The following is a 12,231-nucleotide window of genomic DNA, read 5'->3' as shown; positions in this document are numbered from 1 at the left end:
TGTCTATGCATTCACACATGTACTAAGTTTCCGATTAATACAATTGTAGCATGAATAATAAACATTTATCATGATATAAGGAAATAAATAATAACTTTATTATTGCCTCTAGGTCATATCTCCTTCATAGGCTAACATGGAAACTTTTGTTACTCATGAAAATGCAAAAAAATAATTCAAATGTGCGAACTTTCACTCTCTGTTTCTAAGGAGACAACAATTTATTACCTAATCATATCTATCAGCAAGGGTGAAAGAAGCAGGTGAGCAAGGAGGATGAAGAAGCATGAGGGAGAAGAAAAACAAGTGGTATGGAGGAAAGTGAGCGTCAACCGACGAAAGTTGAACTCGACGATAATGCTCAACTGGATTGGTAACCTGGTCCCTGTAGTTTAGAAGAGGGATCATTATAGGGGACATCGATTGTGGGGTGGCGATGGATGGGTGTTGGGAAGTGTTGGCAAGGCGAAAATAATATTAGAGAGAGAAGCAACAACGATGAAATAGCCAGAGGTGTTGGACGTCAGCTTGGGTGAAATCAACCGAAAAAGAGTGGAGGAGGAAAAGGATATGACATGATACCACACTTCACATGATAAATTCAAGTTCAAAAAAGAAATTGCGGACGTTCACATGGCATGTGTTCATGATCCCTAGAATTTTCCAATCCAAAATTGAAGAATAATAGATAAACAAAAAAAGATAGAACGAGATGTGAATAGTGTCATTTGTGCATTTATTTTTTACACGATTTTTTTTTCTCTGTGTGTATTTCACAAGGGGTTGAAAATTTTCGGGATCGTAGACACACATGATGTGAACACTCACAATTTGTTTCCTTATTTTTTTTGAAAATTTTAAAAACTCATAAAAATGAGTTTTCCCTTGTGGGTGGGTGGTGGGGCCATCCATTCAATCAGAAGGTTATGCGGCAAATATAAAATGGTCATTCGTGTGAAATTTGCAAATGGATCCTAACTAATGTTTCAGATCTTAATTGGAGCAGGAAGTGCTCATGCATGCAACATCTGGTGTGTATAAAATCGCAGAATCCAGAGATTGAGGGGTTGGAAGTGCAAAGAGAAAGGTCAAGGGCAAACAGTAAAGACAAAGCCGGCTGATGAAGAGCGAAGAAGCGGAAAGCGCGACAGCGCGAGTCCGAGGGCACGTGATTACTGGATCTCAGTACACTCGCCACAAAGTCAGGTAAAAAGGACGCAGAGCCCTCCCACATGCCCAGTTGTTGCCTCACCAGTTTCTCAAAATTGAAGTTGTCTCTTCACCTGCACTCAACCAGCAAACAATGGCCCTTGCCCCCAAACAATGGTAGAGTGTGTGGATGGTGGGGCAGAGATTCAGATACGGCAGGGTTGGGTTGAGCACTTGAGCACCAATCATGCCTGTAATTGCGCTCCAGTATCAGACTAGTTTAATACGGAGTCATTGCAATCGAGCCCCAAATGACTGGGGTCTGTCATGTGACTCCATACTCCCGGTAGTGATGCAAGGCTGTACGTGGCACGAGTTTGGCGACCCCGGGCCGGGACCATTCGTATCGTTGCGAACATGCGATGCTTTGACTTACTGAGCCGTTTGTCCTGCCTGGGACAGTTATTAGCCAAGGAGTGAGAGGGAGATTCCGTGGACAGTGAACCTCTCTTTTTAAATGCACTCTGGGCCTCGCAATTTATTTACCACTTCGAGTACGTGTCTGGCACCAGTATTGCGTGGGGAAGTACAGCTTTGGCATCGTTTGTGAATTGGGCAGCCTAAATTAAGCTGGGTGTTCTGACATGTGCAGGCGCGCAGCGCACAAGCACAAGCTAACAAACTCTCCTCGTCGAAATCGAGGGGCTGTGTAAAATATCGGTGTATTGGCTTCTTCACGGCTCAGAGAGGGTTGACCATCGAAGCTAATTGTGATACGTACATACTAATGGTATCTCCGTTGAGCCTGCGATGGAGGTCCTAACTATTGCGAAGTAGAAAGCGCTTTGGCTACTGCCTTTTGTCCGTAATTTCAGTATATCACGTCACCATCAGAGGTTCATGTTCTACAGGAATGGCGTGTTCTAAGCGGAAAACTGTGGGCATGCTGGTCAGCCAACAGCTCGGTGAGCGGAAAGCATCCTCCGGACTTCACGAGTCGTTGCCCACAATCGCAGGAGTGGCACAAGGAACATGTTGTCATGGACGCAACTCGCTCTTGTCCCTCACCGACAGCGCTCGATTTGGTCAGCGATTGGCGCATCGGTGCCGCCATCATGGCTAACGCCGTATTGACCACCGGGGCCCAAGGTTTATCAGCACGCGCGTTACTCGTGACTGTTGCGTGCGCCACTCGCGCTTTTTTACCCACGGCCGTCGAGTAAAACAGGCGTGAATGAAGAACCCGCGCATCTTCGACTTCGCCTCCGTCGAGCTGTCCTTCGAGGAGGTCTGCAGCCTCCCAAGGGTAAGGGTAAGGCGCCCGGTCCGGACGGTTTCACCTCCGACTTCTTGTGCGTTGCTTGGGACGTGATCAAGAGCGACATCATGGACGCGTTCGCCAACCTTCATTGGCTCAACGTCCGCGTTTTTCACATGCTGAATGAGGCGTTCATCACCCTCTTATCTAAATCCCCTAGTGCTGCTTCCCTCTCGGGCTACCGCCCGATCAGACTTATCCATCTCATCGTCAAGCTCTTCGCCAAGGTCCTTTCGCTCCGGCTCGCGCCGCGTCTCAAAGAGATCATCTCCACCAATCAGAGTGCCTTTATCGCCGGCCACAACATCCATGACAACTTCATGTTGGTCTAACAAACTGCCCGGCAGCTGCACAACCTCCTTCACCGCGCGTTCTGCTGAAGCTAGACATTGCCCGTGCCTTGGACTCCGTGTCTTGGCCTTTCCTGCTCGAGGTCTTGCAGCACTTGGGCTTTAGGCCACGTTGGAGAAACTGGATATGCATCATGTTATCCACGACTAGCACACACGTCCTCATCAACGGCACGCCAGGACTGCCAGTGCTTCACCGGAATGGGCTGCGCCAGGGCGACCCCATCTCCCCCATGCTTTTTGTCCTGGCGATTGACGTGCTCAACAAGCTCTTTCAGAAAGCCATGGAGCTCGGCATCATGAAGCGCCTCACCGAGAGACACATGGCCTCTAGTCTCTCCCTCTATGCCGATGATGCCGTGCAATTCTGCCATCCGGATGAGCTGGATCTTTCCGCCGCTCACGAGCTGCTCCAAACACTTGGTATGGTCTCAGGCCTTCACACCAACTTGGCCAAGTGCTCGGCCTTGCCCATCCAGTGCACGCTGCGCATCGCGACTCTATTGCCAACCACTTCCCTTGCCCCATCCTGGTCTTCCCCACCAAGTATTTGGGGTTGCCACTGTCCATCCGGAAGCCCTCCTCCAACGCTCTGCAACCTTATGTTGACCGACTGGGGAAGAAGTTGTCCCCATGGTGGGCCTCGATGCTTTCCCGTGGTGAACAACTTGCTCTTGTGCGCCACGTGTTCCGCACCATGCAAACACACATTCTCATCACCATGGCCCCCAACCCTACCACGCTGTGACGGATCAATCGTCTGGTGCGAGCCTTCCTCTGGCACGGGCAAAAGACGGCTAATGGCGGGCACTGCCTCGTGAGCTGGGGCAAGGTGTGTTGTCTTCTCGCCCTCGATGGTCTGGGCATCCCCGATCTTCACCGTTTCGGGCACGCGATCTGCTACCTCTTGAGCACTTGCGTTGGTTTTCCCTTGAAGAGGAAAGGGTGATGCAGCAAAGTAGCGTAAGTATTTCCCTCAGTTTTTGAGAACCAAGTTATCAATCCAGTAGGAGGCCACGCACGAGCCCCTCGCACCTACACAAACAAATAAATCCTCGCAACCAACGTGATAAGGGGTTGTCAATCCCTACACGGTCACTTACGAAATGAAAGATGCAAAGAAACAAATAAGATAAGATTTTTGGTATTTTTATACTAAAGAGAAATGAAAGATGCAAAGTAAAATAAAATGGCAAAGGAAATAACTAAGCATTGGAAGATTAATATGATGGAAGATAGACCCGGGGGCCATAGGTTTCACTAGTGGCTTCTCTCGAGAGCATAAGTATTCACGGTGGGTAAACAAATTACTGTTGAGCAATTGACAGAATTGAGCATAGTTATGAGAATATCTAGGTATGATCATGTACATAGGCATCACGTCCGAGACAAGTAGACCGACTCCTGCCTGCATCTACTACTATTACTCCACACATCGACCGCTATCCAGCATGCATCTAGAGTATTAAGTTCAAGAGAACAGACTAACGCTTTAAGCAAGATGACATGATGTAGAGGGATAAACTCATGCAATATGATATAAACCCCATCTTGTTATCCTCGATGGCAACAATACAATACGTGCCTTGCTGCCCCTACTATCACTGGGAAAGGACACCGCAAGATTGAACCCAAAGCTAAGCACTTCTCCCATTGCAAGAAAGATCAATCTAGTAGGCCAAACCAAACTGATAATTCGAAGAGACTTGCAAAGATAACCAATCATACATAAAATAATTCAGAGGAGATTCAAATATTGTTCATAGATAAACTTGATCATAAACCCACAATTCATCGGTCTCAACAAACACACCGCAAAAGAAGATTACATCAAATATATCTCCACAACAGAGGGGGAGAACTTTGTATTGAGATCCAGAAAAAGAGAAGAAGCCATCTAGCCAATAACTATGGACCCGTAGGTCTAAAGTAAACTACTCACACTTCATCGGAGAGGCTATGGTGTTGATGTAGAAGCCCTCCGTGATCGATGCCCCCTCCGGCAGAGCTCTGGAACAGGCCCCAAGATGGGATCTCGTGGATACAAAAACTTACGGCGGTGGAATTAGGGTTTTGGCTCCGTATCTGGTAGTTTGGGAGTATGTAGGTATATATAGGAGGAAGGAGTACGTCGGTGGAGCAACAGGGGGGCCACGAGGGTGGAGGGCGCGCCTGGGGGGGGGGGGGGGGTAGGCGCGCCCCCCTACCTCATGGCCTCCTGGTTGATGTCTTGACGTAGGGTCCAAGTCCTCTGGATCATGTTCGTTTCGAAAATCACGTTCCCGAAGGTTTCATTCCGTTTGGACTCCGTTTGATATTCCTTTTCTTTGAAACCCTAAAATAGGCAAAAAAAACCACAATTCTGGGCTGAGCCTTTGGTTAATAGGTTAGTCCCAAAAATAATATAAAAGTGTATAATAAAGCCCAATAATGTCCAAAACAGAATATAATATAGCATGGAACAATCAAAAATTATAGATACGTTGGAGACGTATCACAATCCAAGCCCGCAGGTTGTGGCCGCACAAGACCGACCAGTTGCGCCCCTGGCAACACCTACACACTCTCGGTTCGGCCGAGGTTCACGCGATCTTCCGTGGATCCGCCCGTTGGGAGGTTGGCAATGGTAGTTCCTGCCTTTTCTGGGAGGACCACTGGCTCCATGGTGCTTGCATCGCTGAGGTTGCCCTCTGCTATACGCTCTGGTCCCTCGACGTAGAGGCAAGGCCCGCTCTGTGCATGATAGCCTGCTCGGGTGCTTGTGGATTCGTGACATCCATGGAACCCTTAGCCAGACCGAGCTAGCACAGTATGTCTCCCTATGGGCCCAGTTGCAGGATTTCTCTCTATCTGACGAGGCAAACCGCATCACCTAGCACTGGACTTCGTCGGGCACGTACTCGGCAAAGTCATGCTACCTGGCACTTTTCTCTGGAACGACCATCGAGCCGTTTTGGCGCCTAACCTGGAAATCATGGGCACCACTACGTGTGAAGATCTTCCTATGGCTTACCTATCAGGCCCGATGCTCGACAACAGACAGATTAGCCCGTCGGGGCCTGCGGCACACGCCGCTCTGTCTCCTCTTCGACTAGGAGCCCGAGACCATCCAGCACCTTCTCGTCGGCTGCTCCTTCTCCTGCCAGGTATGGCACGCGATCCTCGTCTGGTGTCGTGACACAATGTAACACCCACAATGCGGCTATATCTCCCACGTGTCGGGGCACGACTTAGAGGCATATCCGCATGGTTGGTTTGTCTCAAGAGGGATAATCTTCACACAATCCCATGTACCGAATAAGAAAGGGATAAAGAGTTGGCTTACAATCGCCACTTCACACAATACAAGATTAACATACATCATCCAGAGTACAATCAAGGTCCGACTACGGAACCAAAATAAAAGAAGACAACCCCAAATGCTAGATCCCCGATCGTCCCAACTGGCCTCCACTACTGATCAACCGGAAAAGACAGAAAACAACGAACACGATCTTCATCGAGCTCCCACTTGAGCTCGATTATGCCACCTGCACTGGCATAATCAGCACCTGCAACTGTTTGGAAGCATCTGTGAATCACGAGGACTCAGCAATCTCACACCCGCGAGATCAAGACTATTTAAGCTTATGGGTAGGAAAGGGTAATGAGGTGGAGATGTAGCAAGCACTAAGCATATATGGTGGCTAACTTACGCAAATAAGAGCGAGAAGAGAAGCAACGCAACAGTCAAGAAGCTAGAAGTGATCAAGAAGTGATCTTGAAACTACTTACGTTCAAGCATAACACAAGAACCGTGTTCACTTCCCGGACTCCGCCGAGAAGAGACCATCACAGCTACACATGCGGTTGATGTATTTTAATTAAGTCAAGTGTCAAGTTCTCTACAACCGGACATTAACAAATTCCCATCTGCCACATAACCGCGGGCACGGCTTTCGGAAGTTCAAAACCCTGCATGGGTGTCCCAACTTAGCCCATCACAAGCTCTCACGGACAACGAAGGGTATTCCTTCTCCCAAGAAGACCCGATCCGTCTCGGAATCCCGGTTACAAGACATTTCGACAATGGTAAAACAAGACCAGCAAAGCCGCCCGATGTGCCGACAATCCTGATAGGAGCTGCACATATCTCGTTCTTAGGGCAACACCGGATGAGACATCCTACGAGTAAAACCAAATCTCAAGTTTCCCCGAGGTGGCCCCGCAGTCTACTCGGTTCGGACCAACACTTAGAGAAGCACTGGCCCGGGGGGTTAAAATAAAGATGACCCTCGGGTTGGCCGACCCAAAGGAGGGGTAATAGTTTATTAGGCAAATGTAAAACCAAGGTTGGGCCTTGCTGGAGGAGTTTTGTTCAAAGCGAACTGTCAAGGGGTTCCCATAACACCCAACCGCGTTAGGAACGCAAAATCAAGGAACATAACACCGGTATGACGGAAACTAGGGCGGCAAGAGTGGAACAAAACATCGGGCATAAGGCTGAGCCTTCCACCCTTTACCAAGTATATACATGCATTATTTAACATAATAGATATTGTGATATCCCAACATATCTATGTTCCAACATGGAACAATCTTCAACTTCACCTGCAACTAGCAACGCTATAAGAGGGGCTGAGCAAAAGCGGTAACATAGCCAAACAACGGTTTGCTAGGACGGTGGGTTAGAGGCTTGACATGGCAATATGGGAGGCATGATATACATGTGGTAGGTAGCGCGGCATGGCAATAGAGCGAACAACTAGCAAGCAAAGATAGAAGTGATTTCGAGGGTATGGTCATCTTACCTGCAAAGTTTTCAGAGTTGTCGAAAGCTTGATCCTCGAAAGCGTACTCAACAGGTTCCTCAATCACGTACTCATCTCCCGGCTCTACCCAAATTAAGAACACAAGCAAAGGAACAACAATCAACCACGGTGCAATGCACAATCAACATGATGCAAAACATGGCATGATATGCGAGATGTGATATGCAATGCATATGCGTGCTCCGGAAGGAAAATAATGATCAAGGCATCAACTTGGCAAATCAAGTGTGCCGCTGGAAAGATGAGATGATTTCGGATGGAATTGATATAAAGATTACCAGAAACGGATGCACGGTTTGCAAATGGCAAGCAAAACAAGAATGACACAATTCTACGATTAACAGCACGATGCCATCTAGAATGCAACAAGAAACTAAGCTACTGCACTCCAACATAGCAACAAAGCATATGGCAGTGATGTACTCAAGGTGTTTGAGAAAACATGAACACTGAGCTACGGCTAAATCACACAAGAGCAGGTTCAAACAAGCATGACAAAAATGCAAAAGATATCAGCATCACACACTTTGTGAAAATACTAACATGCCAGAAATAACATCAGGAATCCATGTTTAGAGCAAGCAAACAGCATGCTACAGGAACATATCATAGCAATACAAGGCATGTGAATCTACTAAATGCATAGAACAATAGTCCCTTACTGAACATGAGCCAAAAAGGCACAGAAGATATGATGGCACCCATGTAAACATAGCAAGTTTCATTAACAGTTTCAGACTTGGCAGAAAACAGAGCATGACATAACAAAATTACGAAGGCATCTTTGCGAGCTCAGAACACTCACCACAAGGCATTGCATGACAAGATAAACACACTAACAACAAGAATACATGTTCATCAAGAGCAAGTTCATAGCATGCATGGATCACTAGTAACAACCATGGCAAAATTGACTAACATGTAAACAATCTGCCAGGAACATTTTATAGCAAAAGTAGAGCAAGCTTCAGATAAGCTAGGTCACTCCATAAATGCAAACAGGGGCATGGATGGATAGAACATAACCATATGCCCAAAACATCCTTACTGAAGCAACTCAAAACAAGCATGGATCTCACTGTAGCATCATGCTTACATGGCATCAAAATTGTAACAGGAAAAATGACTTAGTAAAATCCTAAGTCCCTGAAAACAGCAATATCACGAAGGCTACTTTGCATGCTTGTGCTAGTCACCATATTGATCAAAAGAATACATGGCAAGCACCCCTGTAAATATGGCATGGCATAGATCATAATACATGTAGAGCTCATGCCCATATGAAGCACACAACAAATGTGACAAAAATGACAATTCATCCTAAACTGATAAGTAGCAGCAGTAAACATTTTATAGCAATCTTGCATAAATGATTTGAGCATCACGATGGACTCAAACAAGCATGCCACAATGGAATGAAATGAAGAGCATATCCCAATGAACATTTCGATATATCATATGCATCAATCTGAGCTACGGTCACGGAGTTATGATGCAATGAACAGGGCATGAAAAAGTCACAGGGAAAAGACTTAGTGGAAATCACCTCGCCCAGATCTAGGGTTCTTCGCACGGATTCCGAGGCACGCGACGGATCTCGCCGGAGAACTCGCCGGGGAGGGAGAGGACGGCGGCGGGAGTTGACGAAGCTCGTCGAAGAGGTGAGGAGGAGGCTGGGGGCGTCGCTGGAGCTCGGATCTGGCGCCGGAGAGGTGAGGCGGCGCGGGCGCGGAGGAGCGGTGGCGCGGCGCGGAGAAGACGGCGGGCGGCGCGCAGCGTGGAGGGGCGGCGCCGGCGCTTGGTGGCGGAGCGGAGGCGCTGCGCGGGCGGCGAATGGGCGAAGGCGGCGGCTAGAGCTCGGGCGCTCGGGCCCGGTCGCGGCTCGGGCGGGCTGGCCTCAGGCCCTGCGGGCCGCGCCGGCGCACGGTGGCGAAGGGACGCGGCTGGTCCACGCGGCGGCTCCCGATTGGATGCGGCAGTGACGAGGCTGACGTGGTGGACGCTGATTGGACAGAGTGAGGTGGCCGGTGGACGCGTCCGACGCGGACGGACACGTCCGGCGTCACGGGGAGAAGGAATCTAGGGTTTCAACCGCGAATTTGGAAGGGTTGCACATATTTATAGGTAGGAGGAGGTAGGAGTGTCCAAATGGAGTGTAGTTTTTGCCCACACGATCGTGATCTGACGACGGAGGACATGGGAGTGGTTTAGATGGGTTATTGGACCGTTTTGGAGGGGTGTTGGGCTGCAACACAGAAGAGGCCTTCACGGTTACCCGGTTAATCGTTGGAGCATCAAACGGACTCCAAATGGCACGAAATTTGACAGTCAGTCTACCGGTGGTGTACTAAGGCCACTCGGCAAATCTCAGTCCATTCCGAGAACGTTTAACACCCGCTCATGAAAAGAGACAAAAGGGGTACGCCGGAGGACGTAGGAGTGTCGGATTGCAAAACAGACAATGGAGAAAATGCTCGGATGCATGAGACGAACACGTATGCAAATGCGATGCACATGATGACATGATGTGAAATGCATGACATGAACAAAATGCAAGACGAAGACAAAACCCAACCACGAAGGGAATACCATATCGCATCTCCGGAAAAGGCAAAAGTTGGAGTTACGAATATGGAAAGTTGTATCCGGGGCGTTACAACACTCCACCACTACGAGAGGATCTCGTCCCGAGATCTAGGATGGCACCGGAAGGAAACAGAAGATGAAGGGGGTAAAACAAAGTTGCTTGTTTGACAAACGAGTGAAACTAAAGAACCTTGATAGGTTGAGCAACTTGAAAGAAAGAATACAATGGAGATGAATGAAGTTGAAAACACTCTGTCCGAAAAGAGGAACATGGAAGAACAAATTCGGATAGCACTCCGGTTGAAAAGATATGCAAGACTTGATAAGATGAAAAGAACTTGAGCAGAGGATACAACACTCCGGTTAAATGGATAAGCATGAAAAGAACACGATCCTCACAACTCGAGATGATGAGAGAAAATATTAACATCACAATGCCTCCGGATGAAGGAATAGAAGGTAGATCGTCAGAACAAAAGAACGGAGAAGAAAATGACAACTTCTGCCACAATTGAGCTTGGAAAGCACCCTTCGAAGAAAGCTTATAACGGAGTTGATGGAAAACCAACAACGAAACGAATAAACTTGTAGTGGGCTTATGGAAAACTTCTCAAAATTGAGGCAAAATTCTGCCACTAACAAAAAACAACAGATTGGATTGATACCCACAAGGAGACGAGAAACTTATATCACCGGGAGGATAAATGAAGAACTTGGGTCATTTATAAGCACGATAAATAGCAACAAACTTTAGGGAAAGCTTTAGGTGAAATATAACCCAAGATAATTACAATGAAGAGATTGATGGGTTGCAAAGGATCTCATGAACGAATTGAAAATGATGGGTTTAAAATATGTCATTCCGGACAACTTGTGAATCATGAAACACGAAGGGAAATTGTCAAGAGTGACATAACACCACCTCAAAAGATAAGATAGAAAGAATTGCACTTTGGAATGCAAGATGAAGAATGCTTGAACTCCTCAAAACAAGGCATGTGTTGGGCACCATGTTTATTTTTAGAGTATAGTTTGGCGGATCTAACTCCGAGAAAAATCTTGACAAACAATTGAAGGATGAAAGGTATCCTTGCAAACCACCATGTTGAGCCTTCGTGAAGAACTCCGGTAATAAAAGGATGATGGAAAGAAAGAGAAGTTGAAAGAACAAGGTGAAGCCTTACAATTATTTAGATGGAGCTTCGCAATGAGATAACTGAGAGAGCTTGGAACTCCGAAAATGAACAATCTACGGAAGAAATGAATTGAATCACCTCGAGGAAATAAGAATAAGATTTATTGTATGCTTATCCTTCATCAAATTAAATTGATGACAAGCAATGGATTTGGCATACTACTTATTCTCGTTGAAAGGGGCAAGAAAGATATAGCGTAAACTTGAGAAGATCTTCAACGGTCCACCAGTAGGATTGAAACAACGAATAAATAGAGACAGTAACAAAGGAAGAGAAATCTTGAACACACCACTGTAAGAATTGAAAATGCAAGTAGCAAAGGCACAATTCATCGAGAAGAATTAGAAAACGAATGAAGATACTTGTTGGGATTTAGATACATGAGAACGAAGAGATCATGAACTGATTAGAGAATATTTTAATGATGCACCGGTAAGATTTGGAGAATGGGAGCTGAAAGCTGGAATGAATAATTCTGAGATGATGAGCTCCGGAGAATCAAACTGAAAAGACTCCTGAATTGCTTTGGATGGGTGAAAATAATTCTCACAATCGAAAACAATTATGAGAGGATGGCAACAAGCTAGAATCACGAATCTTTGAGAGAACGGATAAAATTTGAAGGAGAAACTCTTCTTCGGTCTTCAAAATTCGAGAATGATGACGAGAAACACCACCATGAATTTTTTGAGGTACTCCGGAATGAAAATTAGAAAGTTAAAACCAACGATGAAAAGATTTTGAAAGATCTTGGAGAAAGACGTAAGGCTGATGATAATTCCTTCTTACGACACACTTTGAAAGAATTTGAGGATAGCTCC

At 46.7% G+C, this 12,231-nt stretch overlaps 1 protein-coding gene across 1 annotated transcript; it reads left to right on the top strand.

The window, feature by feature from the left end:
- Window positions 1-2,383: 2,383 nt before the first annotated feature.
- LOC147980256 (uncharacterized) lies at window positions 2,384-2,799 on the top strand. The gene is made up of 2 exons (XM_087515534.1): window positions 2,384-2,455; window positions 2,527-2,799. Exons 1-2 carry the CDS (start codon window positions 2,384-2,386, stop codon window positions 2,797-2,799), a joined length of 345 nt encoding a protein of 114 aa, XP_087371660.1.
- The last annotated feature ends 9,432 nt before the right edge of the window (window positions 2,800-12,231 follow it).

This window comes from Triticum urartu, chromosome 3A (genome assembly GCF_056163025.1).
Source record: "Triticum urartu cultivar PI428250 chromosome 3A, HENAU_Tu73, whole genome shotgun sequence".
Taxonomy (NCBI): Eukaryota; Viridiplantae; Streptophyta; class Magnoliopsida; order Poales; family Poaceae; genus Triticum; species Triticum urartu.
Note: the sequence above shows the minus strand (reverse complement) of the source record. Positions and strands in the feature narration are given on the sequence as shown.

Coding starts and splice junctions, on each gene's coding strand:
- LOC147980256 (XM_087515534.1), top strand. CDS start 2,384: ATGAAGAACCCGCGCATCTTCGACTTCGCCTCCGTCGAGCTGTCCTTC. Junction 2,456..2,526: donor AGGTCTGCAGCCTCCCAAGG/GTAAGGGTAAGG, acceptor GACGTGATCAAG/AGCGACATCATGGACGCGTT.